This window comes from Lepidochelys kempii, chromosome 16 (assembly GCF_965140265.1).
Source record: "Lepidochelys kempii isolate rLepKem1 chromosome 16, rLepKem1.hap2, whole genome shotgun sequence".
Taxonomy (NCBI): Eukaryota; Metazoa; Chordata; order Testudines; family Cheloniidae; genus Lepidochelys; species Lepidochelys kempii.
Window position 1 is genome coordinate 9198389 of NC_133271.1, and position 26840 is coordinate 9225228.

General features: G+C 54.1%; 1 protein-coding gene across 1 annotated transcript in view; it reads right to left on the reverse strand.

The window, feature by feature from the left end:
- Positions 1 to 1787: 1787 nt before the first annotated feature.
- The window catches only part of ENTPD2 (ectonucleoside triphosphate diphosphohydrolase 2), a 45547-nt gene continuing 20494 nt past the window's right edge, over positions 1788 to 26840 (reverse strand). The window contains exons 2-9 of the mRNA XM_073313981.1: positions 20652 to 20769; positions 15094 to 15244; positions 13533 to 13692; positions 11835 to 12062; positions 10417 to 10686; positions 9917 to 10036; positions 7645 to 7779; positions 1788 to 5539 (exon numbers count right to left, since the gene is read on the reverse strand). Of these exons, the coding sequence (XP_073170082.1) occupies positions 5336 to 5539; positions 7645 to 7779; positions 9917 to 10036; positions 10417 to 10686; positions 11835 to 12062; positions 13533 to 13692; positions 15094 to 15244; positions 20652 to 20769 (1386 nt within the window). The 3' untranslated portion in view covers positions 1788 to 5335. The remainder of the gene's footprint in view (positions 5540 to 7644; positions 7780 to 9916; positions 10037 to 10416; positions 10687 to 11834; positions 12063 to 13532; positions 13693 to 15093; positions 15245 to 20651; positions 20770 to 26840) is intronic.

The following is a 26840-nucleotide window of genomic DNA, read 5'->3' on the forward strand; positions in this document are numbered from 1 at the left end:
CCGTAGAACACAGGCTAGGTGATCGGTTCATTAACACATAGGGTCGAGGGCTAAAGAAAGGCTGCGCCGGCACCCTGGGTACAGCATTTTTTGACTTCACAAGCTTAACAAAAAGTTTAACTGACTGGTTTGGATTGTAAGTATCAGCATTCAGCTTGCGGCCAGGTTGGCCTCGTCATGCGAGGCGCTGTATTCCAGTGACTGGAGTTCCTGCCTCTGGATTCACAGCCTGTTAATTTCACCCCCTTTCGCCTCGTGATGGGTGCTTGGTTCCTGCTGTGACCTCCTCTCTGGAGCTCACGCAGACCCTTTGCCCCCATGTTCCTGGCTCCCCCAGGAAGAAGCCTCGAAGGACTGGGGAGAGATGCAGGGCTCACAATTCCTCCCCCACTGGGCGTAGTCATAGTTTCCCCAATTCACAGCAGTCTGGGTCTGACCCTCCCTCGTCAGGGCACTGAGGGGGCCATTTCCCAGCAGGGCTGTATCTGTGATTGCCCCACCAGGCCTCCCCACTGCATTTTGTGCCCGTTATTTTTCACAAGGCTGCTCTTGCCTTCTCTCCGCTCCTTGGTGCCATGCTCACTGCTGCGCCGATATCGGCCTCCTGCTCCAGCCAGGCTCTGCCCTCCTCTTACAGCCTCTGTTCAGCAACACTCTAGCCCTAAGGTCTAGTGCACCTCAGTGGCAGGACTCCTGGGTTCTGGTCCTAGCCCTGCCACTAATGCATCTCACGAGCTGGGCTAAATCACTCACCCTGTCTTGGCCCTAGTTTATCACCCACTCGAGAGAAAAGACAGCTCACTGCTGAATCACTCCAGATTCAGTTTGACCCAAATGAGAGCCAAATATCGTCTCCCCTTTCCAAACCTCAGGATACTAAACTCTTATGTGCCCCAGGCGGAGAGGACCGAGGCCCCTGCAATAGCAGGAAACTGATTCAGGTGATGATGCCCACAGATTCCTTGCTCCACACTGCAGAGGAAGGAAAAACACTACCCAGGTTCCTGCCAATCTGATCCGGTGGAAAATTCCTTCCCGACCCCAAATCTGGCCATTAGTGTAACCCTGCGCATGGGGGCAAGCAGCCAGCCAAGCCTCTTGGAGTAGAGGAGTCACTATACCACCGCAGAGGGGTGGTTATCTCAGCTGTTTGTCGCCCATACCAGATGCTTCAGAGGAATGTGAAAAATCCCCAGCATGCATCTGACCATTTGTGCATGGGGAGCAGTGGGGGAGAAATTCCTTCCTGAGCCCTGAAGGTGGCTGGTTGAAGTCCTGAAGCATGAGCTTGGGTTAAATTCATTGTCTTAATGCCGAGCTGCAAGTGTTCCGAGCATGGCGAGGGCAATGCAGAACTTCCTGTTCTCTCCATGGCCTAGAAGGGAGGGTCCAATGCCCAAGTCCCGCTCTGCCAGCTGGGCAGCCACTTAGCTCTTCACAACCCCCTCCCCTGGAGCTACAATGCCCTTTGTACTCCCATGGCAGGGGCATCAGCCACCTCCATCCATTTGCCCACTCTGTACCCCCTGGCTCAGAGCTCCTTTCCCTGGCCCTGACACACACGTCTGCTGTGGGCTGTCTAGGCGTTTGGTACCTTTATGACGGCCCATCTGTAACCCATGAAGACAATTTGCCCCCGTCCTCTTAACTAACAGTGAAGTATTTACCTGCCCCTCGTTGGCTCAGTAGGGCTTTCCAGAAGAAAGAGGGTCTCTTGACAACTTTCTGGTCGACACTTGTTTGCAGGAGGCCCGGGTTTTTAAAAATCCCAAACCAGACACACAATATAACATTTCCATCTTGTTTTAATAAAAGTTTCATGAGCAGAAGAGAGGCAAACTGATGGAGTCAGTAAGGGGCAAGTAATCACCCAACGTTGGCTACCATGGGTCAGGGAGAAGCCTCCTGTTCTCCACTTCTCTTTGCATGGCCAGCCCCGCTATGTGGGTTTGTGCTGCAGAATGGGGTTGTCTACAAAGGAGGAGTAAAGACACCCACAGCGTCATCCCCTCCTTTGTAAAAGTAATCTGGAGGAGTGAGCTGGACCAAGTCTACAACCCGTCCAAGGAACGCGGCCAGATTGTCTGAAGAGCAGAGTCAAAGCTGGCCCTGTTTGTTAGGGGACAGTCATTGGTGGGGACTTGCCATCTCAGCGGCTGGCCAGAGCCCCTGAGGAAAATGAAGAGGTTTGTTAAAAAACACCCACTGTCAGTAAAAACAGGGTGTCCCTAGTAGGTATCTCATTGGGTCTGAACTGCACATTGGAAAAATCCACACTGGGGTTTCAAGTAAAGAACTCTCTTGTCCTGAAGATACGCCCAGAACAACGGCTGTCCAGTTGTCAAATCACAAGAGAACTGCCTCCGTTTGTCTCATTGGCTTGCTAAAAGTGGCAGCTAAAGAGCTGGCCCTCGGACAGCACCATCTCCTCACTGGAAATGGGGCTGAGCCGGGGTGAGCCACAGAAGGAATCAAAATCAGCCAGTGACTGAAAAGGTCTGAGGCACAAAACTTGTTTCAAGACTTTGCTGTAAAGTTGATTGAACTGGCCCTGTGCTGCCCAGCAGACTAAAGCAATTAGAGACCGAGCACCCCCCTTTAGCGCAGTCAAAGCCAAAACCCGTCCTGGGATGTGGTTACAAAAAAGCGATGACTTCTTAGGCAAAGGATACAGAAGCGGAAAGTGAATTTTTTTAGAGCAACAGAGCGTCACTGGTTTAACGTGTGTAAAGTAAAGCAGCAGAGGGATTCGCAGGAATCCGGCCCCTGGGCTGCAGTTCCTATCATGTTTGTTAAGTGTATTGGGGAGAAACTCGAAACAACATTAAACTGCGTCACGCAGAGAGTGAGGGTCAGTCTGTGGTACGAGTGTTCAATATTTGTGGACTTAGGGAGGAGATGATTAGCTCTGGGTTATGAGTAGCGGGGAAGGCCATTTTGGTTTAAACTGATTTTTTGTAACTAAGTGTCTAAACTTCCAAACAGTAATCACAGAGTTATTGCTGGGTGTACTCTCCCTACACCATCCCTGCGGTTCTGATTGGAATAGATCTTCCATTGTTGCTTAAATTGATTGGCATGTAACTGGACTGGCAAACTGCAGCATCCCTACCATCTGAGTAGTGAAATAACCTGCTTAGTGAACAGACTGAGGATATAAATTTATTAGTGGGATTATAGTTTGTGATAATTTCACCACTGTGCAATTATATTTAGTATAAGCTCTTACTCTGCAGAGAGCTGATCTTTCCATCCTGATAAGAGAATGTTACACAGTCTTGACATTTCAAATTTTCAAATATTGACCTGGATTTTATCAGCAGCAATTTCTCTTCCACTTCTTTGGAAATGTGTGTATTTCAGCACTCAGAAACAGAAGTGCCAGCTCTGTGCTTTGGCTAAGCCGCACAATATTTTGAGAACCCCCGACAGAGGTGACACCGTCAACTGAGCTCCCCAAAGGCATAACTATCGCATAGGCTGCCTGTTGTCCTTACAAGGGGTGCAATCCCATCCAGTCACAGCAGCTCTGCTGCAAGCTCGGAGCTCTGCCTCAGGAAACGTTTGGAAGAGCTCAGTGTTATACAGTCTCCACCACCCTACCGCTGTCTCGGGGTAGCTTCCCTTTAACAAAGGTTATTTGCTGTTTCATCTAAAATCCTCCTGTGGGTTTACATTGTTACGTTGTTAGTTTTTGTGATCATTAAAACACACAAATCCCTGTCTGATCTTATCTAGAACTAAAGACAGACCCTCCCTGTCCCCAGGCTGATGAGGCTGGGGGTGCAGGGCCGGTGCAATCACTAGGCAAACTAGGCGGTCTCCTAGGGCGCCAAGTGGTTGGGGGCGGTGGCACGGAGGCGAGCTGGGGCACGGGGGTGCGGGGAGGGCCTCCTGCAGCAAGTAACGGGGGGGGTGGGGGGTGCACAGGGGAACCGCTCCCCGCCCCAGCTCACCTATGCTCCGCCTCCTCCCCTGAGCTCCGCCCCGCTCTGCTTCTCTCCTTCCCAGTCTTGTGCGCCAAACAGCTGGTTTGGCATCGCAAGCCTGGGAGGCGGGAGAAGCAGTGGCGTGCTCGGGGAGGAGGCGGAGCGGAGGTGAGCTGGGATGGGGAGCTGCTGCACGCAGCTCCCCGGGCCGAGGGGAGGGGGCGGCGGTGGGGAGCTGCCGCGGGGGGGCTCCCCGGGCCGAGGGGAGGGGGCGGCGGTGGGGAGCTGCCGCAGGGTGGGGGAAGGGGGGCAGCGCAAGCTGGAAGTTTCGCCTAGGGTGTGAAACCTCCTTGCACCGGCCCTGTGGGGGTGGAGGGTTTGGGTCTCAACATGCCCTGCCCCGGTGTGTCTTAGCTGGCAGCTCAGAGAAGGTCTCAGGGCTGTGCGAGGGAGCCCTGAGAATTTTCTCCATCATGCCAGGGGGGTGGTTTACAATGCTCCCTAAGGTACCCAGGGCACCCCCTGTTGAATTACACACCTGCTCAGGCTCCACCCCCACCCTAAATCTTAAAACTTCCCCCTCGGCAGGCAGGATTGGCTAGGAGCAGCGCCAATTGTAAACAAACAAAAGAGGCCACACACTGTGTTGTGGTCCTAAGAGTGGAAGCCCCCCCAGATTGTCAGAGCCTGTCCTGGGCAACACTGCTCTGCAGAGATGGAGGGGCTTCCCGGGCCTGGGGAGAGCTGAATAGCACTGAGATCAATGGCCAAACTCCCAGAGACTTCCTGGGGGCTGTGATTTGGTCCTTGCTCAAGGAGGATAGTGCAGGTCCATGGATAACACCCAGGACCACAAGTCACAAATTCCCGGGAAGGGATAGGACAGGTCTCCAGGTAGGGGGGCTGGAGGGAAAAGCCTTCCAGAGATGCTTAGGTAAGTAACCCTCTCCACCATGAACCCCACCCCCTTGGATGTGAGTATAAAAACCTCCCTTCCTTTGCACAGAGCCAGTTGCCTGCTGGCTGTTGCTGTCCGTTTACTTTGTGTCTGGTCTCCGTCTGCTGGCAGGCAAAGGAGGATGCCCCGGATCTGGCTATCCAGGCTCTGACGCTGCTCCAGGATGCACCAAAGGGGATGCACTAGGAAACCATTTACATTTGCTCCTCATGCAACTCCCTGGGTGTCAGTTCTCCTCTTCTGTCCGCTTCTCCGGCTTCCAATCAGGGACAAAAGAAAGGCAACAGGACTGGTTTCCCTCAGGGCTACAAACAGGCAGCGGGGAGGGACAGGGCCTCCAGGAAACGCTCACATCTGAAGCATGTAGGATGTTGGGTCACCTGCCAGGATCAGTAGCGCTCATGTCAGCTCCAGGGAGCCATGTCTCTTGGCCTCTTCCGCCCACCTCCTACATGGTGCGGTGCTGCTTGCCGGACCGGAGCAGGCAGAATGCTGTCACCAGTGCCATCAGGATTACAGCCACGAAGAGGAGGATGAGGACAACCCAGGAGCTGTAGTTCGTGCCCTTTCGGAAACCCACTTCGTCAGCCGGGATCATGTTGGTGAGGTTCAGCATGTAGCCCAGGGCCCAGCCGATGGAAGTGTCCCCAGCCTGTGAAAACAGCAAGACAAAGCAGCTCAGAAACTTGCTAGTAACATTGCCTCATGAGGGTATGTCTACACTGCAGTCAGACACCTGTGGTGGGCCCCTGCCAGCTGACTTGGGCTAAGGGGCTCGGGCTAAGGGGTTGTTTCACTGCAGTGTAGACGTTCCGGCCTGAGCTCTGGGACCCTCCCACCTTGCAAGGTCCTAGATCCAGGCCTCCAGCCTGAGCCCAAACATCTACACCACAGTTAGCTTCTTAGCTCAGGCCCCGTGAGCCAGCTGGCATGGGCCAGCAGCGGGTGTCTAGCTGCAGTGTGGATGTACCCTCAGAGGCTAGGAGTAGCTGCAGTAGCAAAGGGAATCACCCATTGCCCTGCCTGTTCCCTCCACTGCTACTGTGAGTGACCCTCTCCTGGTCTCTCTCATCATCATCAATTCTTAGCCCTCGCTGATCCTGAGATCTGGGAAGGCTTCACAACGGTGGGCAAAGCCCAGCTGCATTGCCAAGGTGGGGCAACGGGAGGCCCAGAAGACCTTTGACCCTCAGCAAGCCAGTGAGGTGAATAGAACCCAGGCGTCCCCGTCCTTTGCTCCATTCCCAGGACCCTGCTGCCTTTAGGCAACCGAACGAAGCAGGTCTGGAGGCCAGTGCACAGCCCAGCGCTCAGCTACTGCCATCCTGGCGGTGCCGGAGGAATAAGGGGAGCACGTGGAACAGAGCTGCTGGTGCTGCTCCTGGGCAGGGCTCCTCCTTCTGCCCTGCTCCCTATGCAGTGCTGCCTGTTTTCTTCGTCCCTGTGGTCTGTTTACAGAGGAACTGGGCTCAGCAGGCCAGATCCTGATCTTTTTTACACCAGAGTAAATCCAGTGTAACTCCACTGATCTCAGCAGAGCCACTCCTGCTTTACACTAGAGTAACTGATATCGAAATCTGGGCTGAGTTTACATCCTCCGTAGTCAGGAGTTATTTTCTCCCTGGGAAAAGGCCGCATGAAGTTCAGCACGATGTGGCCTGTTCCCCGCCCAAGGCTAAAGAGGTGTTTAAGAACATAAGAACAGCCCTACTGGATCAGACCATGGTCCATCTAGCCCAGTGTCCTGTCTCCAACGGTGGCCAGTCACAGAGCTTCAGGGGGAGTGTACAGAACAGAGCAATTCTGGAGAGATCCACGCCTGTTACCTAGCCCCAGCTTCTGGCAGTCAGAGGTTAGGGTCACCCTAAGCATGGGGCTATATCCCTGACCATCTTGGCTATTAGCCATTGATGGACCTATCCTCCGTGAACTTATCTAGTTCTTTTTGGAACCCAGTTATACATTTGGCCATCACAACATCCCCTGGCAGTGAGTTCCACAGGTTAACAGTGTCTTGTGTGATAAAGTCCTTCCTCTTGTTTGTATTAAACCTGTTGTCTGTTAATTTCATCTGGCGACCCCGGTTTTTGTATTGTGGAAAAAGGTAAATAACACTTCTCTATTCATTTTCTTCTCACCATTCATGACCTCTATCTTATCCCGCCTTAGTCATCTCTTTTCAAAAATGAACAGCACTAATCCTTTTAATCTCTCTTCAGACGGAAGCTGTTCCATACCTCCGATTATCTTTTTTGCCCTTCTTTGAACCTTTTCCAGTTCCACTATGTCCTTTTTGAGATGGGGCGACCAGAACTGCACACAGTATTCATGGTTTTATAAGGTGGCGTTGTGATATTTACTGCCTTATTTTCTATCCCTTTCCTAACAGTCCCGAACGTTCCATCAGCCTTTCTGCTGCTGTGCACTGAACGGAAGTTTTCCGAGAACCATCCACAACGTCCCATTGGCCATTTCTCCTCCTCTGAGGCATCTTCTCTAGCTCACAGAAGTAACATCCATTTCAACTAAAAGCAACTGTCCGACCTGGGCACCCGTCAGGATCCCTGTCCCTGCGAAAAGCCTTCACTCACTTCCCTTCCAGGTCACTTCACTTCACTTCCCTTCCAGGGATCCTGGCAAAACCCATCAGACTAGGGCTTCCCCATGTCATATGTTGGCAAACAATGAGAGAGACAGACAGCTGCTGCATGGCAGAGCCTGGCTAATGGCGGGACCCCATCTGGGCCAAATACCAACCTTTTTCTGGAAGGCGATGTTGGGGAAAGAGCTCTCATCAAAGTGGTAGCCCTTGGTGATCAGCAGATAAACAAAGTTGGCAACCGTGCAGTAATCCGGCAACCACTTCTCCTGCTTTGGGGCTTTTAGCCACAGCTGGCCACCATGGACGGGGAAGAAAGAGGGGACAGAAAGAAAAGAGATGAGTCCTCCCTGCTCTGGCCCATCAGAATCAGTTATAGACCCTTCACAGGGAGGGGGATCTGGGATGGGGAGGTGCAGGGAAGCTGCAATTACAACCTTCTTCCACCAGGGGCGGCTGTGGCCTCCTAGAATCATCGAATTGTAGAATATCAGGGTTGGAAGGGACCTCAGGAGGTCATCTAGTCCAACCCCCTGCTCAAAGCAGGACCAATCCCCAACTAAATCATCCCAGCCAGGGCTTTGTCAAGCCTGACCTTAAAAACCTCTAAGGAAGGAGATTCCACCACCTCCCTAGGTAATCCATTCCAGTGCTTCACCACCCTCCTAGTGAAAAAGGTTTTCCTAACATCCAACCTAAGCCTCCCACACTGCAACTTGAGACCATTACTCAGGGCAGCGGGCTCATGGGCCAGAGCAGACAGCTGCGGAGATGGAGGGGGCAGAGGCTGCTTTCCTCACAGCACCCTGCCCATGAGGCCAGTTAGGAGGCACAGGATATGTGTGTGTGTGTGTGTTGGGGGGGCGGACGGATGGACAGAGCAGGGCACACAGGGGTGCTGGGGGGGGGTCATGCACATGGGTTCATAAGGGCTAGTCGTGGGGACAGACTCGGGCAGGGACACAGGAGTTGGTGGGTGACAAAACTGAGCCTGGAGTTGAGTGGGGGTGCAGGGCCACATGGGGACTAGGGTTGCCAACTGTCTAATCGCAAAAACCCAAACACCATTGCCCCGCCCCTTCCCCATGGCCATACCCCTGCCCCACCCCTTCTCTGAAGCCCCACCTCCCACTCCCTTGCTCTCCCCCACCCTCACTCATTTTCACCAGGCTGGGGCAGGGGGTTGGAGAGCGGGACGGGGTGCAGGATCTGGGCTTGAGGTGTGGAGCTGAGGGGTTTGGAGTGTGGGAAGGGGCTCTGGGCTGAGCCTGAGGGAGGGAGTTGAGGTGCAGGAGGGGGTGTGGGCTCTGGGAGGGAGTTTGGGTGTAGGAGGGGGTGAGGGGTCAGGCTCTGGGAGGGATTTTGGGTGCGGGACGTAGGCTGGGGCAGGGGGTTGAGGTGAGGGGGGTGGCACTTACCTTGGGCAGCTCCTGAAAGTGACCGGCACATCTGTCTAGCAGTGGCTACTAGGTGGCAGGGCCAGGGGTCTCCACGTGCTGCCCCAGCCCACAGGCACCACCCCAGCAGCTCCATTGGCCACAGTTCCCTGGCCAATGAGAGCTGTGGAGTCGGTGCATGTCCCTGTGGCCCCTGGAGGAGGCAGGGGGTTCCCATGTGCTGCCCCTGCCTGCAGGCTCTGTTTCTGCAGCTCCCATTGGTCTGCCTTAGCCCTGCTGCGCCGCCGGACTTTTAGCATCTAAAATCTCCCAGTTTGGCATCAGTAGCCTCTGGGAGATAGGGCCTGATTCCAGGAGACTCCCGGTGAAACTGGGAGGGTTGGCAACCCTAGTGGGGACAGCGGGTAGTGGGGGTGCAAGGACACATGGGGATGGGAGGAGTGGGGGTGGATGGACACACGGGGATGGGAGGAGTGGAGGCATCTGAGTGGGGGTGAAGGGACACACGGTCTCCTCCCCCATCTGACCTTGGCCTGCCAGTTGAGGACGAGGCACCGAGTCAGCCTGGCCACAGTGTGGCAGGGGAAGGAGGCAGAGCAGTGCAATCTGGACCTGCTGCCTCTCTGCTCAGCCACCAGCCAGCTGCCCACGTCCAGCCATGCCATGCTGCCGCTGGTCCCTGGCCCACCACTTCAGGTGAACCCCAACAGACAGGGGATGGACCTGGCCACCGGGGAGCCAGTCTGTGGGGCATGGTGGGGATGGAAGGGAATTGCCCCCAGAGGTTCAAGTCGAGACTGAGGACATCTGAGATCTGTCCTGTATTTTTGAAATACAATGTTGGCAGCCCTACTGCAATACCAAGGGGTTGGAGACATCCTAGCCCAGTCCTGAGTCCTGGAGCTTGTGAGATATAACAGGATCCGCAGCCCATGCTATTTTGGCTGCAGGCCTATAGGGCACGGAAATCCAGGCTGGCCTCCTAGATCGTCTGACACCCATTAGACTAGCCCTCTGCTGCCAGGGCACTCACCTCGGTCCAGCTGGCACTGCAGATGGCTTCGGCAGCAGCGTTAAGATCATCTGGCGAGGCCACGCGTCTCTTCATCACTGTCTGGATAAAATCCACCGTGTAGAAGAAGGCAGAGAAGGCCTGATGCCAGGGAGAGAGGAGGTGAGAAAGCAGAAGCTCACTAGCACAGCCCTCAATTTCCCTGCTCAGACACAAAGGCCGGGCTTGTTGATTCAATGTGGGAGCAGAGTTTGGGGTATGTTCACCTCACCCGCAGGGGGCAGCGCTCTTGCTGCTAACCACTGCGCTGAGCATACCCAGGGCCCCATTCCCATTCCAGCAACCTTCTTGCACCTGGAGCCTAATCCTCCAGCTGCAGGATAGAAGGGGCTCCCATAGCATTCAGTAGGAGACTCGGGCTCCAGGGCTCTGGGCTGCCCCCATGCACAATACCCTGGAGGCAGCACCAACAGTCAGAGGCTGCCGGCTGCCCACTAGACCTGCAACCTCGGGACACTTACAATGAAGTTTCCCGAGAGGTCGGGCTGGAAAACCCCATCGAAGGAGCAGCTGGAGAAGCCGCAGCTGGTGAAATTGAAGAGACTGTCCACGTGCAGGCGGCACTGGGCTGCGTCCCCGGATCCATCCATGCCGATGGTACGTTGGGGATCGTAGCTGTCAGGCTTCTCAGCTGCCGTGCAGGGAGAGTTGTAGACGTCTTGGAGCAGGAAGTTCCTTTGATAGCCTTTGGGCCAGCAGGGGTTGGACACATTTGTTTTGTAGCCGCCAGCCTGTTGGGCAAAGAAAAGGTACCACCCAAGCCTGTCTTTGTCTGCAGCTACCACAGCCATGAGGCGGTCTAGGGCCAGGCAGTGCGGTGTAGTGGGTGGAGTCAAGGACTGGCATTCAGAAACACTGCCCCCCAGTTCTGCCCCTGATCCACCGTGCATCACGGTGAGCCAATCATGTCCCTGCTGCATGCCTCAGTTTCCCCAGCCGTAAAACAGGGGGATCCGCCCTCACAGGGGCTGCAAGGTTTCAGTAGTGATGGTGCTCTGACAAGATAGTGTCCAACCCTATGTGTCCATGGCTGTCTCTGAAGGCAGGGAGGTGGCAGCTCAGCCCCGGAAGATGAGTAACTCCTAACTGGCACAGCCTATGCTGGCAACAAAGAGCAGCGGGGAGGAGACCTGGCTTTCCTCAGGGGTCCCTTCCAGAGCACCAAAGGAGTTGAACTAACGTGCGTGATGTGCACTGTGCCCGGCTCTGCATCAGCACCAGTCGCATGGGGGAGGCTGCAGAGCATGTTTGAAATTCCCAGACTTTCGAAGCCCCCGGGTTCAAACCCCGTGAAGGGAGCTCAGCCCCCAGGTTCAAACCCCGTGAAGGGAGCTCAGCCCTCAGGTTCAAACCCCGTGAAGGGAGCTCAGCCTCCATCCTTGGGAGGGCGATAACAGAGCCGTGAGCATTTCCTATCGCTCAGGGGGGTGGCGCTCCCATGGCGAGGGGAAAAGCCCTTCTGGTCGCTGTCGTGTGCGTCTGCACTCGGGCACCCTAGCTATGCCGCTGTAGCGCCCATAGGGGGCACCCGGCTGAGCCCTCCCTGCTCCGTCGGGAATTCTAGGCCCCTCAGCATGGGTTGTAACAGGCTGAGCCTTGGCTCCCCGCTAACGAGCTGCCGTTCACTACTGCTGCTCCAGGTTGTGGGGACGGGGGGATCGGGGGGAGAGGAGCAGAACATGCTCCAGAGCGGGGCAAGCACCCTCCCTGCTCTTTGCAAAGCACCTGGTGACCTGAACCCGGAGCCCTGTGTGTAGCAGCCTGGGTGGGAACATGGCGTGGGGGGCTGGTGGTTGAGGAGGGAGCGGGGATGAATGCTGGGAGCTCGCCCTGCAGGCCATTGAGGAGAGCCCGCTGGGGCAGAGCCAGGCCTCCGTACCTTCATGACCTTGGAGAACATCCTCCTGAGGATCTGGTCCCTGCCGTAGCACAGGAAGCTGTGGGTGTACACCCTGTACATCTGTCCGTAGAGCCGCAGCGTCACCCCGCTCTGGGGGTCCTCGATCCGCTTCTGGGTTTCAAAGGTGATCTGGGTAGAGGCTCCCCCCAAGTCCATGGCCCCCAATGTGGGTCTCTTTGGCCGGAACCACTGCCCGATCCAGCCGTACTGTGGGGAGGGGGGACGGAAGCAAAGTCACAGAGATGGTTAATTGCGTGGCTCAGACCATGCAGAATGCCCGTCCGCTCTGGCAGCGCTCCCGCCAGCCGCAAACTGGTAGGGCACAGTCGAGCGAGGTGTGAGCACCGTCCACACTCACTGACCTCTCTTGGGGTGAGGGGGCTCAGCACCCTGCTGCCATGGGGCGCAATAGCTTGCAGAGGAGGGTCCCTGCTGGAGAAGGAAGAGGGGCTGGCTCATGGTCAGTAGCTTCCTTTGGACACAAGAACGCCAAGAGGTCATTCTGCCTAAGGCTGGGGCCAGGCAAGGCATTCTGCAAGTCCCAGTAGCTGCGTACGTGTCACTGCAGGCCTCTCAATCGCGCATGGTCGGCTCCTGTTGAAGGCAGCAGGAGCTGCATGCATGCAGCAGGGGGACAGTTTGATCCCAGCAGGTTCCTACCCTCTGCCTCCACTGCACCTCCATGGCTGAGCCAACAGCACGTGCTGGGTACTCCCCTGCTCCCTAACTGCAGCTCCAGAATGGATGGAGCAGTCTCCGGGCATGAAGCTGATCCCAGTTTTCCTTGCTGAACTGGTGAGGGAGACCTCTGCATTTCTACCCAGTTCAAGATGGACGTTCCGTGAGCAGATCCACCAGGGGCTATGTTAAAAGCAGCCTCCAGATTCCCTTGGGCACTGGAGAGAATCAGTCGCTGCTGGGGACTGAATGAGACCAATGCCGGGAAGGTGGAAGGAAAATCCAGCCCCTTCATGTTCACTGCAAGGATCAGGTCCCACTGTTCTCCTCGAGGCTGGCTAGAGACCTGGGCTATTTGCTACTTCTATACAGCAAACCCAGGCCATGCGCCACAGCGTCCCTAGCTAGGTTTTTAGAGGGTTGCCCATCACCGTGGTATCTGACCGACACGTAGAGCCATTCAACTTGTTTGCGCGTCTGAACAACAGCTGCCATTGGCCGGTAACATTAATAACACCTGGCACTTGCAGAGGCTTCTAACACGCAGCTCTCCTGATGCTCTACGGAGAAGGGCCAGCACTGGTGTCCCCACCTCCAAGAGGCAGCATTAAAAAGGGTCCAGACCGCAAGCATGTGTCAGACCCTCTGCTTAATAGCACTAGCCTTTCAAGTGGTCTCAACAGGGCTTTGGCATTCCCACCTCAGTGCAGTGAATACAGGAGGAGGGGGTGATTTCACATCTCTGGCCCAGTGGTCTCCACAAAGCGGAAGTCTCTCAGCAGCACTCTGCCTATGCAAGGGACAAGGTAGCTGTTTTTAAAGAGGAAAACCTAGGTCCTAGGTAATGAGGCAGCCATGGAGAAATGGGCTTTTTCTCTTCCCCGCTATGCCAGCTACCTATGTGGAGCAGACAGGCTTGCAGGCGAATGATGGGGTGAGTCCATGCCTCGATGGGCACTGGAAGGGACCGTCCTAGGAAGCCAGTCCTGCTGGGCATACCTTGATGAAGTTCTCCAGGAGATAGTTAGCTGTGACCCAGCCAAACAACCCCTCGTCTTCACCCGACAGAATTTTTGCCCCCCGAAAGTCAAAGGGGTACGACTTCAGCGTTGAGGTCACTGCGCTGAGGATGCTGTCTGAGGCCATCGAGTTGGTGAGGCTACAGAAGACACAAAGCAATGCTTCACTGCGAGAGAAGAGAAGCAAATGTCTGCACCAAGGGGGTCAAACCGTGAGCCACTCCCCGAACCACCCAGCACAGTCAGGGCCGTGGAACGTGGGGCAAAGGGAGACAGCTCTGCAACCTCCCTCCCTCAGAGGGCAATGAAAGGCAGTGGTTATTCTAAGGCATGCCACAGCTATGGCATACGAGGGACCAAGCAAGCATCGCTTCAGCAATCCAGGAGAAAGGCTGCCCGAGCCCCCTTCAACAGTGAAACCGGCCACTGCACGGGGCTTAGGTGGGACTTAAATAGTGCCCGGACCTGGAGCTGTCCCGCTGCACAGGGCTGAACTAGTCACAGACCTGGAGGGTCTCTACGTTTCCACGCGGGACCCGAGCCACAAAATCTCAGTTCAGTTTCTTCTCCCCAGGACAGCATGGAAGACTGAGTGAGCCCCTCAGCCGGACTAGTGCTTGCCTTGGCCGTCATTCCCTCCTGCCGGCATTACAGACAGGCACCAGCCAGGGTCTTGCCATTGCTCGTCTGGCAGGCATTCTACGCTTACCTCCACTATTGCTGACTGGGCAACGCCCTTGCTGCGTTAGGGCAGGGTGGGGAGAAGCATTGATTCATAAGCCTGCATTGGCCAGAGAAGGTTCATTCCTTCCTTCCTGTGAGCCATGGTTAGATGGGCTTCTTGCTTGGGTGGGGACATGTGGCTCCCCAATCCGTGCAGATCTAATGCAGGATATTTATCCTGCATTGGACAAGGTGACCCAGGGGCCCAGGTAGGGCTGCGGGACTCATGAGGAAGGGGAGCACTTCTAACTCCACCCAGCTTCCCCTTACAGAAAAGGAGAGGTGGAGGACCCTGTGCTGGTCTAGCCTATTCTCCACACCACCCTTTCCAGCCAATATAGCAACAGAGCTAACCCCTCTGGGGTTCATTTGCAATAACGTAGAACATGCACTTTGCAGGATTTGAAAAAGGATCACACCTTTATGGAGGAGAAAACCCAGGGACATATTTGGAGCAAAACATTTTTATAGGGATGATAAACCCTCCTGCACCAGGGCAGGTCCAACCTGTAACTTCCCGGGTCAGGAAGAAACTTCTCCTATGGGCCATTAATGTCCACTGGGGGGCTCCCTGCCCCCTCTCAGGAAGCTGATGGGCTCGGGCGGTTGGAGACAAGGCGCTGAGCCAGATGGACCAAGGGTGACAATTCACATGTTCCCGTGCTCAGCCGCGCCTCTACAGGCAACAGGGCTGCTGCACAGATGGGTGGTGGAAGAGTTTAACCCAAGCACATTCCCTTTAAAGACCAGAGCCCTGGCCTGGCTCGGGCCCTGGCAAGAGGGAGGGGGTTCGACAGCAGACGACAGCAAAAGCTCACTTCAGCAGCCTCATGCCCGCGGTGGCCCCCAGGTAGAGGGGGGTGAGTGGATGCCTTTCCCTGGGGATGTCGCTCACAGCCTGGTCGAGACATTGTTTGAGGCTCTTGCCGGCGGCCGGGGGGTCCTCGGCATAGCTGGAAATCCCACCACCTGCAGGCGAGATGAAAACGGGCACTGGTCTCTGGCCGCTTGGTCCAGGGACATGCTGAGGAACTGGGGAGCTGTGCTGAGCGTCAGCAACTGCCGGGCCGGGAAGGGAGTGCGGGGATGGAGAGCGACTGTGGCTCTAACCGGCCAGCTGCCCCAGCAGAGGCGCACCCCAAGAGGCGCCCCTAGCCTCCACCCGCACGACAGCTGTGACCCAAACCCTCCTGCAGGGATGGTGCGGGGGAGCAAAAGACGTCCCCCAGGATGGGGAGCCCACCATGGGCCTTATGCAAACACAGCACGCAGCATGGGTGGTCTTGGCTTGCATACTCCAGCCAATCCCATTTGTTCTCTTTCTTCAGTAGGAGCAGCCGGGGTGGGGTGGGGGGGTTGTGCCCTCTTCCCAAGCCTGTGCCAGCTCCTTTTAGGGAGGGGACCACGGGGCTTTCCTCACTGTAAGGCAGCTCCGTTCTCTCCAGACTGGTCAAAGGGCCGGCGTGGTGGAGCCTTGGCTGGGTTTTTGCAGCTGTACACACACAGCTGAGAAGGTGGGAAGGGAAAACACACCCAGGCTTGTGGGTGCGTCGGCACAATCCTCTACTTCAGTCGGGTTATTTTGTGCCCATCGTGTCACGCCCAGGCACATATAACAAGGGCTGGGATTAGCCATTCCAACGTCCAAACAATACAGCCACTTCTGCTCTCCACCCAACACAAAATCCCCCGCCAGCTGAAAGCCAGGCTGAACCAGGGGAGCCCCGGCTCGGGCAGATAGCAAGGGGAGCCACCCTCCCTCTCGTTCCCAGGAGTTCAACCCTATGCCAGGCAGTCAGAGCTCAGGGGCTTGTCCCACATGGCATGGCAGGGTTCAGCCCCATGCTAGCAATGGCCATGCTTAAAGGTGGCTGTCACCCCGAGGATTCTGGGAGAGGATCTCTGGCTGGCATGAGCGGAGCCATAGGATAAAATGCACCGTATACAGCAGCGTCCCTCCTACAGCTCCACCTATGTTATAAGCACAGTGGCAGCCCCTGGAGCGATGCACCCTGGGTCATCCTACTGCACAGAGGGCTGGGAGAAAGAAGGCCCAGCTGACTGGGTAACACAGGCCCGGTTAGGAGGCCCAGCTACGCAGTACGGAAGCTGTGAGTTTAATCGGGGACAGGACGGGAATGGTGCCAGCCTCCATCCTGGCCAGACCAAAGCTCCATCCGGCTGCAGGTTTGGACCACATGGCCCATGCAGAGTACACAGGGACTACAGGCAGCTGGATCACCGCGTGGTTACAGACTCACTTAGACAGTCCAGTGCAGACAGGACTCCAGGCCATTCTGACCCTGGGATTCCCAGATGTGCTGGACAAGAGGTGTCACACCTACCTCCCCGCTCCCCAGACACACACGCTAGCCTCTCTCTCAGCTGAGCTCCAGGAACAGGCTGCAGGGGATGGAGTGGCTGAGTTCAATGCCTGGTTTAATAAAGCATGGGCAACCCAGCCCCTGCCAGCAGCTCAGTGCCAAGAGAAGGTGTACGGACGAGAGGACTTGACCGAATTGTTTGCCATGTTCCAGGCCCATGTCCCGACATTCACAAGGGGAGCTGAGGGGAGGGACCCATCCTTTGCCAAGCACAGCTGACAAGCCTGAAGTACACAGAGCTACTGCAGCATGTTTGTAATGACACGACCCGGGAGGGAGGGGGGGGTTGTTGACAGTGTGGGGAATCGAACCTGGGACCTCGTGATCTAAAACCATGACCCTACTGCCAGAGCTAAGAGACCCAGCTCTGCAGACCGCCCTGTTGCAGGCTCATGAATCTCTGTATGTGGCCCAGTCACTACTAGAGGGGACAGAGTGCCACGCAGAGAGGGGGTGGGGGATATTTTCAACCTTATCCTGGGATGATGGGCATGGAAATGATGCAGGCTGGATTTTGGCTGTGGTATGGGTGAGGCTCAGAGATGATCGTTGCAGTTCTGAAGTCCACTCCTCAAATGCAGAGTGGGAGGGGAAAAGGTTTGAGGGGCCAAATGTCTGGCATCAGCATTAGCGTGTGACGGGGCATGTGCTTCTGCCGGTGCGTGCACGTCTGGGAGAGCCACAAACACCCGAGGAGCGTGGTGCTGTTTGGCTAGGGCACACAAGGCAGCCTGGCATAAAGACTTACACGGGATGAGTCCAGGATTGCTGTATGACTCACAAATGGCAGAGACTTGAGTGAATTATGTGGATCATCCCAAATGAGAGCTGGTGAACCCTGTATACCCCATTCATATACACAGCCCTGGGAGCAGGTACCTTTATCATTCTGTTTTAAAACCAAGACCATCCACAGTGTGTTCTAAAACCCCGTCTTGGTTAATGAAAGCCAAACTCCAGGAAATTAGCAACAACATAACAAAGCTCAGCTCAAATCTTCTGCCCAGGCTTTGGCTGTATCAAAGATTCGGACGTTAGGACTGCTCAGCCCACACCCTAAATCCTCAATCTCCAAAACAGTATGCCAACATTTTTATGGCTGACTTAGAACAACGCTTCCTCAGCTCTAGTCTCCTAACGCCGCTACTCTACTTGCGTTACATTGATGACATCTTCATCATCTGGACCCATGGGAAGGAGGCCCTTGAGGAATTCCACCAGGATTTCAACAATTTCAACCCCACCATCAACCTCAGCCTGGACCAGTCCACACAAGAGATCCACTTCCTAGACACTACAGTGCTAATAAGCAATGGTCACATAAACACCACCCTATACCAGAAACCTACTGTCCGCTATACTTACCTACATGCCTCCAGCTTTCATCCAGACCACATCTACCATTGTCCACAGCCAAGCTCTAAGCAGCCAAGCTCAAGACAACTGCATTTGCTCTAATGCCTCAGACAGAGAAAACACCTACAGGATCTCTATCAAGTGTTCTTAAAAGTACAAAGCCCACCTGGTGAAGTTAAGAAACAGATTGACAGATCCAGAAGGGTACCCAGAAGTCATCTACTACAAGACAAGCCCAACAAATAAAGTAACAGAACGCCACTAGCCGTCACCTACAGTCCCCAACTAAAACCTCTCCAACACATCATCAAAGATCTACAACCTATCCTGAAGGACGATCCCTTACTCTCACAGACCTTGGGAGACAGTCCAGTCCTCGCTTACAGACAGCCCCCCAACCTGAAGCAAATACTCACCAGCAACTACACACCAAACAACAAAAACACTAACCCAGGAACCAAACCCTGCAACAAACCCCATTGCCAACTCTGTCCACATATCTATTCAAGAGACACCATCATAGGACCTAACCACATCAGCCACACCATCAGGGGCTCATTCACATGCACATCCACCAATGTGATGTATGCCATCATGTGCCAGCAGTGCCCCTCTGCCATGTACATTGGCCAAACTGGACAGTCTCTACGCAAAAGAATAAATGGACACAAATCTGACATCAGGAATTACAACATTCAAAAACCAGTAGGAGAACACTTCAACCTCCCTGGTCACTCAATAACAGACTTAAAAGTGGCAATTCTTCAACAAAAAAACTTCAAAAACAGACTCCAACATGAAACTGCAGAACTGGAATTAATTTGCAAACTGGACACCATCAAATTAGGCCTGACTAAAGACTGGGAGTGGATAAGTCATTACAAAACCTAATTTTACCATACTAATTTCCCCCTACTATTACTCACACCTTCTTGTCAACTGTTTGAAATGGACCACCTTCATTACCACTACAAAAGTGATTTTTCCTCCCTTGGTATTCTACTGATAAATTGTCTTGTTAGACTGACTCCCCCACCTGATAAGGCAACTCCCATCTTTTCATGTACTATGTATAAACATACCTGCTACTGTATCTTCCACTCCATGCACCTGATGAAGTGGGTTTTAGCCCATGAAAGCTTACGCCCAAATAAATTTTAGTCTCTAAGGTGCCACAAGGACTCCTCGTGGTTTTTGCTGATACAGACTAACATGGCTGCTACTCTAAAACCACTCTCCAGAACGCTGCTCTCACCTCCCTTATGTCCAGGTGGGGTAACAAATCAAATAGTTCCATAACAGCCAGTGTATCTAGTACAATTCTGGGCCCAATTCTCTCCTGTCTTGCACCTTGTGTGGTCATTTGTGGCTGTCATTTTTGATCTGTTACCACTCTGCACTGCTATAAGCAATGACACAAGGCAGTGGCCAAGTAAGCTCTGCATCCAATTTGCTGGTGGCCCAAGGGGTGTAACCCCATTGAAATCAATGGAGCCCGTATCTACTAAATCCAGAATTTGACCTTATAAGGTAGAGATGAAAACCATGGCACAACACAGACACTTCAGTAAAACAGACTCAGTCCCACTCCCTGGAGATGTTGGGTTATTCCACCTGCTCTAATTCTTCATCACAATAATCTTTTAGGGTTGCCAACTTTCTAATTGCGGAAAACCCAACACCCTTTCCCCGCCCCTGCCCCAAGGCCCTGACCTCTGCTCACTCCATCCCCACTCCCTTGATTGCTTGCTCTCCCCTACCCTCGTTCAATTTCTCTGCAAGGCACAAGCAGGCATTAAGAGAAGGCCAGGAGCTGCAACAGTTTGAATGTGGGAGATGGAATGTGTGCAGGACGGGGTTTGGGGTACGGGCTCCAGGCAGTTCTGGCTGCTGTGGTGCGCGGGGGCTCCGGGACTAAGGTGCTGACCTCAGGTGGCCCCTTAAATAGCAGCTACACCAGTGCTGCCCCCGCATTTCTTGGGGACAGAGGAAGTCTGCATGGCTCCTGGGAAGTGGTAGCATGTCCGGCTCCTAGGTGGAGGGGTGGCCAGGGGGGCTGTGTGTGCTGCCCCACCTGCAGGCACAGCTCCAAGCACTGGCTCTGCAGCTCCCATTGGCCATGGCGTTCCTGGTCAATGGGTGCTGCAGAGCCGGCGCTCGGGGTGGCGCCTGCCGGTGGGGGTAGCGCATGGAGCTCTACTGGCCACCCCCCCACCTTGGAGCCGACATGCCGGCCGCTTCCTGGGAGCCGCACGGAGCCGCGTATGGAGTCTGCCTTAACTCCGCTGTGGCCAACCGGACTTTTAGTGGCCCGGTCAGGTGTGCTGACCAGAGCTGCCAGGGTCTCTTTTCAACCGGGTGTTCTGGTTCAAAACCAGGCACCTGGCAACCCTAATAACCTATAGTTTGGCAGGGAAGGCACTGTGAATTACAAGGCTTGTAAAAGTCACTAGCCTGATTCTTCTCTCACCATGGGGTAGAATTAGGAGCAACGGCACTGAAGTCAATGGAGTTACACTGATGTAAGCCAGACAAGAAGCAGGCCCAGCCCAGCCAGTCTGAAGTCGCCAACAGTACCCAGACAGCGCCCACTACAGAGCCAGGTGACGTAGCACAAGCAATTAATTGACTCCTACCTTCCACGTCGCACATGCTGTGCTGGCTGACAATCCCCGTGTCATTCTCTTTGTCCGCAGGCCACTTGTAGACGAACATGGCAGTGTGGGAGGAGCCGGCGTCCAGAACGATTCCATACTGCGTGCACAGGGAGAGAGGGGGAAAGGCTCAGGCTGGAACCGAGGCCGGTGCGGAGCAGCAGCACGTGAATTCTGCTACCGTCGAGTCCCACAAGATGCTCCCAAAGGGCCTGATGTGCAGCCATTTAGAGGGAAATTCGGAAGACTAGAAGCCCTGCTTTGCGTTTCCTATTGGCCAGAGACTGCAAGGCCATTTCCCTTCCAAGAATCACCCCGGGCACGAAACGCAATGAGCATCTTCCGGCAGAAAGACAAGCTGAGCACAGTGGGGCCAGAGGCAGACGAGCTCTGCACCCACCGTGCACTGACACAAGCTCTTCTGGGGACCCTGCACACTGCCTAACCGCAGCCGATTGGCTGGAGATTCGGCTTGAGGCATCATGGTCCAAATGGAGCGTATGGGCCGGGAGTTCTGGACTCTGCCACTGACTGAACCGGGGGGCAGAGGGGGCGCATATGGGGCCAGTCAGTGCCTTGACTGAGCAGGTTCACTGACAGGGTGATGACAACACAGGAAGCTGCCAGAGCCTTGCCTACATTAGGGCTCCCAGTGGTGCTAACCCCGGTGCACATGAAGCAGAGGGAGCATGAATGGGAAGTAAGATTCCCTAGAATGAAGTCCCAGTGAGACCCCAGGATAAGGGCACAGGCAAGTGAGTCAACAGTGTGCCCTTGTTGCCAAGAAGGCCAATGGCATTTTGGGATGTATAAGTAGGGGCATAGCCAGCAGATCGAGGGACGTGATCGTTCCCCTCTATTTGACATTGGTGAGGCCTCATCTGGAGTACTGTGTCCGTTTTGGGCCCCGCACTACAAGAAGGATGTGGATAAATTGGAGAGAGTCCAGCGAAGGGCAACAAAAATGATTAGGGGTCTGGAACACATGACTTATGAGGAGAGGCTGAGGGAACTGGGATTGTTTAGTCTGCAGAGGAGAAGAATGAGGGGGGATTTGATAGCTGCTTTCAACTACCTGAGAGGGGGTTCCAAAGAGGATGGTTCTAGACTATTCTCAGTGGTAGAAGAGGACAGGACAAGGAGTAATGGTCTCAAGTTGCAGTGGGGGAGGTTTAGGTTGGATATTAGGAAAAACTTTTTCACTAGGAGGGTGGTGAAACACTGGAATGCGTTACCTAGGGAGGTGGTAGAATCTCCTTCCTTAGAAGTTTTTAAGGTCAGGCTTGACAAAGCCCTGGCTGGGATGATTTAATTGGGGATTGGTCCTGCTTTGAGCAGGGGGTTGGACTAGATGACCTCCTGAGGTCCCTTCCAACCCTGATATTCTATGATTCTAAGTATCTGGATTCTGATCATTGGTTTGGCCCCTCCTAATCCCAGCTGGATGGTAGCCCCATCCTTCCCTAACTCCTGTACAGTTCTCAGCATTAACCTTCTTTTTGAGTTCTTTCCCTTTACTTTTCTCTCCCTACCACTGAGACAGACACACCCTGTTTGACGTCCTTCCTAGCAGGGAATTACAGAGAAGTGAAACTGCCTGGTTAATCGCCTTGCTTTTGCCATTCATTACTTATTACAAAGGGCTCCCTCCCTCCTCTAGGCAAGGCGAGCTGCTTGCTTCCCATCTGCAAGGATCAAGAGAGACCTGTGTGGGGACTGCAGCTCTGGCTCCAAAGAAGGACTGAGAGTTCACTAATTAATTCTTTGCCCATGAATGGATTTGCCATTCTTCTATAAATAGATCCACCTCTTTCCTCTCAGACAAGATTTCCACAGCACCCAAAAAAGAAAGCCAGAGCAGATTCAGCTTTCTGTTGTTCCGGGGCATCCCCAGTGCACTGCTCTGCTTACCCACCTCTGCAGAATGGGGCTGAATTTCATCTCTGTCAAATTTATGCTTTGGGCTTTTCTTCGAGCTCGAAAATCCTGCCACCAAACCACCAAACCCTGTGCAAAACCAAACTGCTCTGGGCTTGTGTACACTGGAAAGTTGCACTGATTGAATTGTGATTTTTCATGACTGAAGAAGGCTGTGTGGACACCCCGATTTTGGTTTAAACCAGGCTTATTGTGGTTTAGGCCCAGTCGATTAGGAATTAGCTTTCAAGAGGTGAACCGTGTATAAGTATCCGACCCTGATCAACCAAGTAACTTTATTCTGAGCATATTTACTGTTAAAACACCACAGGTGGAATTTACCCTGTGCATCAGGCCAATAAGAGGCCTAAGCATTGTTTAAGGCCATTGGTTTAAACATGGGTTTGTCTACATGGGGACATCCAGAAAAATTAATCCAAATTAACTAAAGTGTGAATTTAAAGTGGATTGGTTAAACTGCAGCAAGCCCCCATGTGGATGCTCTGATTCAGAATTAAAGTTGATTTAATTCAGTTTAGCTTAATTCACTTCCAAAGTGAATTAAACTAAGCTGAATTAAGGCCACTTTAATTCTGAATCAGAGGGTCCACACAGGCACTTAATGCAGTTTAACCAATCCATTTTAAATTCACACCTTTAGTGAAGTTGGATTAATTTTTCTGAGTTCCCCATGTAGACGAGCCCTAAACTGCGTGTTTGCCATCCTTTCTAGCAGGTAATTAAAGGGTTTACTGTAGGGAAGTGGCCTCAGGCTAGCCCTCTGTGCAGGGGTAAATTTTACCGTCTCGTTGGGGTCCTGGGGAATTCACACTGGGGCCCCACTTAAGTCTCTATAGGGAGACCAGAGTCTTTGCTCTGTTTCTCCTTTGATGTGTGCTCTCCAGCGCAGGCACGGTCCCCTGCACTGAGCACCCAGGCTCCAGCCAGAGCTAGCGGGAGAGCTATAGTTAGTTTCTCCAGTTTTATTTTCTCCCCCCATTCCCTGGCTGATTCTTCCCACCTCCCGCTCCTCCTCCTGCTGCAGTCTGAGCACGCTGCCCACCTGGTACTTTCATCACCGGGCCATCTAGGCACCAAGACACGTGAATCCCCAGCTGCTGTTCCGTCACTGCGGTTACCCCTGCTCTGCCGGACACATATGGACAAAGCAAGCGGCCGCGAGGGAGAGACAGGGCCCTGTCTGTTCCTCTCCCTCGGGCCAGGGCAAGAGGGGAGAAAAGACCAGCAGGGCAACACGAAAGGGCCTGGGCCCTCGGAGCCGGGATTGCGTCTCCAACTCGGATGCTGACGGCCTTGCCTATGCCGAGTTTGTAGTAGCCTCAGACGTGTTTTTCTGGATGGGCCCGAGCTCGGGTTTTAGAAACAGCTGCGGTGCTGGGCTCTGCCTGTGAGGGTGGGGAAGAGAGGGGCCAGGAGAGAGCCCGAGGCCTGGAGGAGACAGATGCGGTAAATGAAAGCAGGCAGAGCTTTGCTGCAGGGACCTTTGGAGGAGAGGGGAGATAGGGAAGCAGCTTAGTGGCCTTATCCTTCACCACTATCCTCACCCCCCCAATCCACAAGGAAGCCCCACACCCCCACCTGGGAACCCTCGTTACCCCCCCCACACACACAGATGGGTCCTTGCACAGGCTCTGCCAATGGAATCCCTGCCTTTATCCCCCCAGGCCAAAGGGAACCCCGCTCCTGGGTAAGGCCCTAGGCTAGAAAATGCTGGCTAAGACAGAGATAAGTGGCTGGGCTGGGCTGCACAGCACGAGCTGGGAGGAACCATGGCCAAGCAACCTTCTGGCTAACGCGGCGTCCCCTATGCCAGGATGGGGCCCGAATTTATGCCAACACCCGCCCTTCCCCCATTCTCCAAGGGAAGGGCCCCACTCTAGTACCCAGCTCTTCAACAGTGTTTTTCACCAATAGATCTCAAAGCTCCTATACTCAGGAGAGCAGTGTCATAATCCCCATGGTACAGAGGGGAAACTGAGGCACGGGATAGGTGAAGTGACCTGCCCAATGTTATCCAGCTGGCCAATGACAGAGCCAGGAACAGAACCCATGTTTGAAATCCCCAGCTGGTGCTCCAACTATGAGGTAACATTAGCTCCCAGTACTTTCCTAACCTCCCTGGTATAATACACCCATTGCCAGAGCAAGTAACCCCAGAGCTGATGGGTAGACATGGATGATGGCCTAACCCCAGCCAGTGCAGGCTTGTTCACTGGAGCGTATCGCAGTGCTGGGCTCTGTAAAACAAGCTGTTTCCAATTCCAATATATCTTTTTTGAGATGGGGAGACCACATCTGGTACGCCCACATCTTGAATCCTGTGTGCAGATCTGGTCATCCTGCCTCAAAAAAGATACATTGGAATTGGAAAAGGTTCAGAAAAGGGCAACAAAAACGATCAGGGGTATGGAACGGCTTCCGTATGAGGAGAGATTAATAAGACTGGGACTTTTCAGCTTGGAAAAGAGATGACTCAGGGAGGATATGATAGAGGTGTATAAAATCATGACAGGTGCGGAGAAAGTAAATAAGGGAGTGTTATTTGCTCCTCATAACACAAGAACTAGGGGTCTCCCAATGAAATTAATAGGCAGCAGGTTTAAAACAAACAAAAGGAAGTATTTCTTTACTCAACACACAGTCAACCTGTGGAACTCTTTGCCAGAGGATGTTGTGAAGGCCAAGACTATAATAGGGTTCAAAAAAGAACTAGATAAGTTCATAGAGGATAGGTCCATCAGTGGCTATTAGCCAGGATGGGTAGAGAAGGTGTCCCTAGCCTCTGTTTGCCAGAAGCTGGCAACGGGCAATAGGGGATGGATCACTTGATGGTTACCTGTTTGGTTCATTCCCGCTGGGGCACTTGGCATTGGCCACTGTCGAAAGACAGGGTACTAGGCTAGATGGAGCATTGATCTGACCCAGTATGGCCGTTCTTAAGTTAATCAAATATGCCCAGGGAGCCAGTCTGCTGAGTGCTAGGGAAGAGGGCACTGTTGTTCCGAGATTAAGTACACCAGAAAGTAACAAATGCCGGAGAAATTCAGAGAGAATTGGCCGCTCATGGATCGAAGATACGGTGTCAGATTGTTTCATCACAGTGGCACTACCTGGAAATATTTTCTTAAATTAACATGTTCTAAATGTGTTGTAAAATAGTGGTATGACACAAAGAAGGAACTAGCCCCAGCTGTGCAAGAGGGAATGTTTATAGCTCATCCTGCTACCAGTATTGTCTCATTATTTCTTTGTACTCCCCCTTCCGTCTGTATCCATCTGTTGTCTCTTGTCTTATACTTAGATTGTAAGCTCCTTGGGACAGGGACTGTCCTTTGGTTAGGGGTGAAAGTAAGTCTAGAGACTTACCAGTACGGGGCTGGGCTGGGGCCGGCTCTGGCCCCCGGAAGGGGCGGGGCCTCGGGCGGAAGGGATGGGGCTGGGGGAGGTCAGCGCCAGCCCCGGCCCACCCTGTACCGGCAAGCGCCTCCTTCCCCCTCCCCAGGGTAACAGCGGCAGCCGGGGGCTCTGGCAACAGTTTAAAGGGCCCTGAGTGATAGTGGCGGCCAGAGCCCTGGGCCCTTTATATCGTCCCCGGAGCCCAGCCGCTGCTTCCCCAGGGCTCCGGCAGCAGCGCTCCGGGGACTGGGCTCCGGCTGCCACTACCGTCCCGGGCCCTTTAAATCGTCCCCGGAGCCTGCTGGAGCCCCGGGGAAGTGGCGGCAGGCCTCCGGGGACGGTTTAAAGGGCCCAGGGCTCGGCTGCCGCTACCGCCCCGGGCCCTTTAAATCGCCGCCCCAGCCCCGCCGCCGCTACTCCAGGGCTCCGGCAGCGGGGTTCTGGCAGCAATTTAAAGGGCTGGGGGCTCCAGCCACTGCTGGGAGCCCCAGGCCCTTTAAATTGCTCCTGGAGAAGCTGATCCACCCCGGTACGGCGCACCGACTCTTGCCAGTACACTGTACCGGGGCGTACCGGCTTACTTTCACCTCTGCCTTTGGTTCTGTCTGTACAGTGTCCGGCACAATGGGGTCCTGCTCCATGGCTGGGCCTGATAGGTCACTACAGTAATACAAAGAATAAACATATGGGGACAGCATCCCAAGAGCACAAACCTGTCAGCAGAACTTTCCCACTCCTGGAGATAAACAGCCTGAATAAGTTACATAGAAAACACATGTGCTAGACAAGCAGCTCTCAATCTTTCCAGACAACTGTACCCCTTTCAGGAGTCTGATT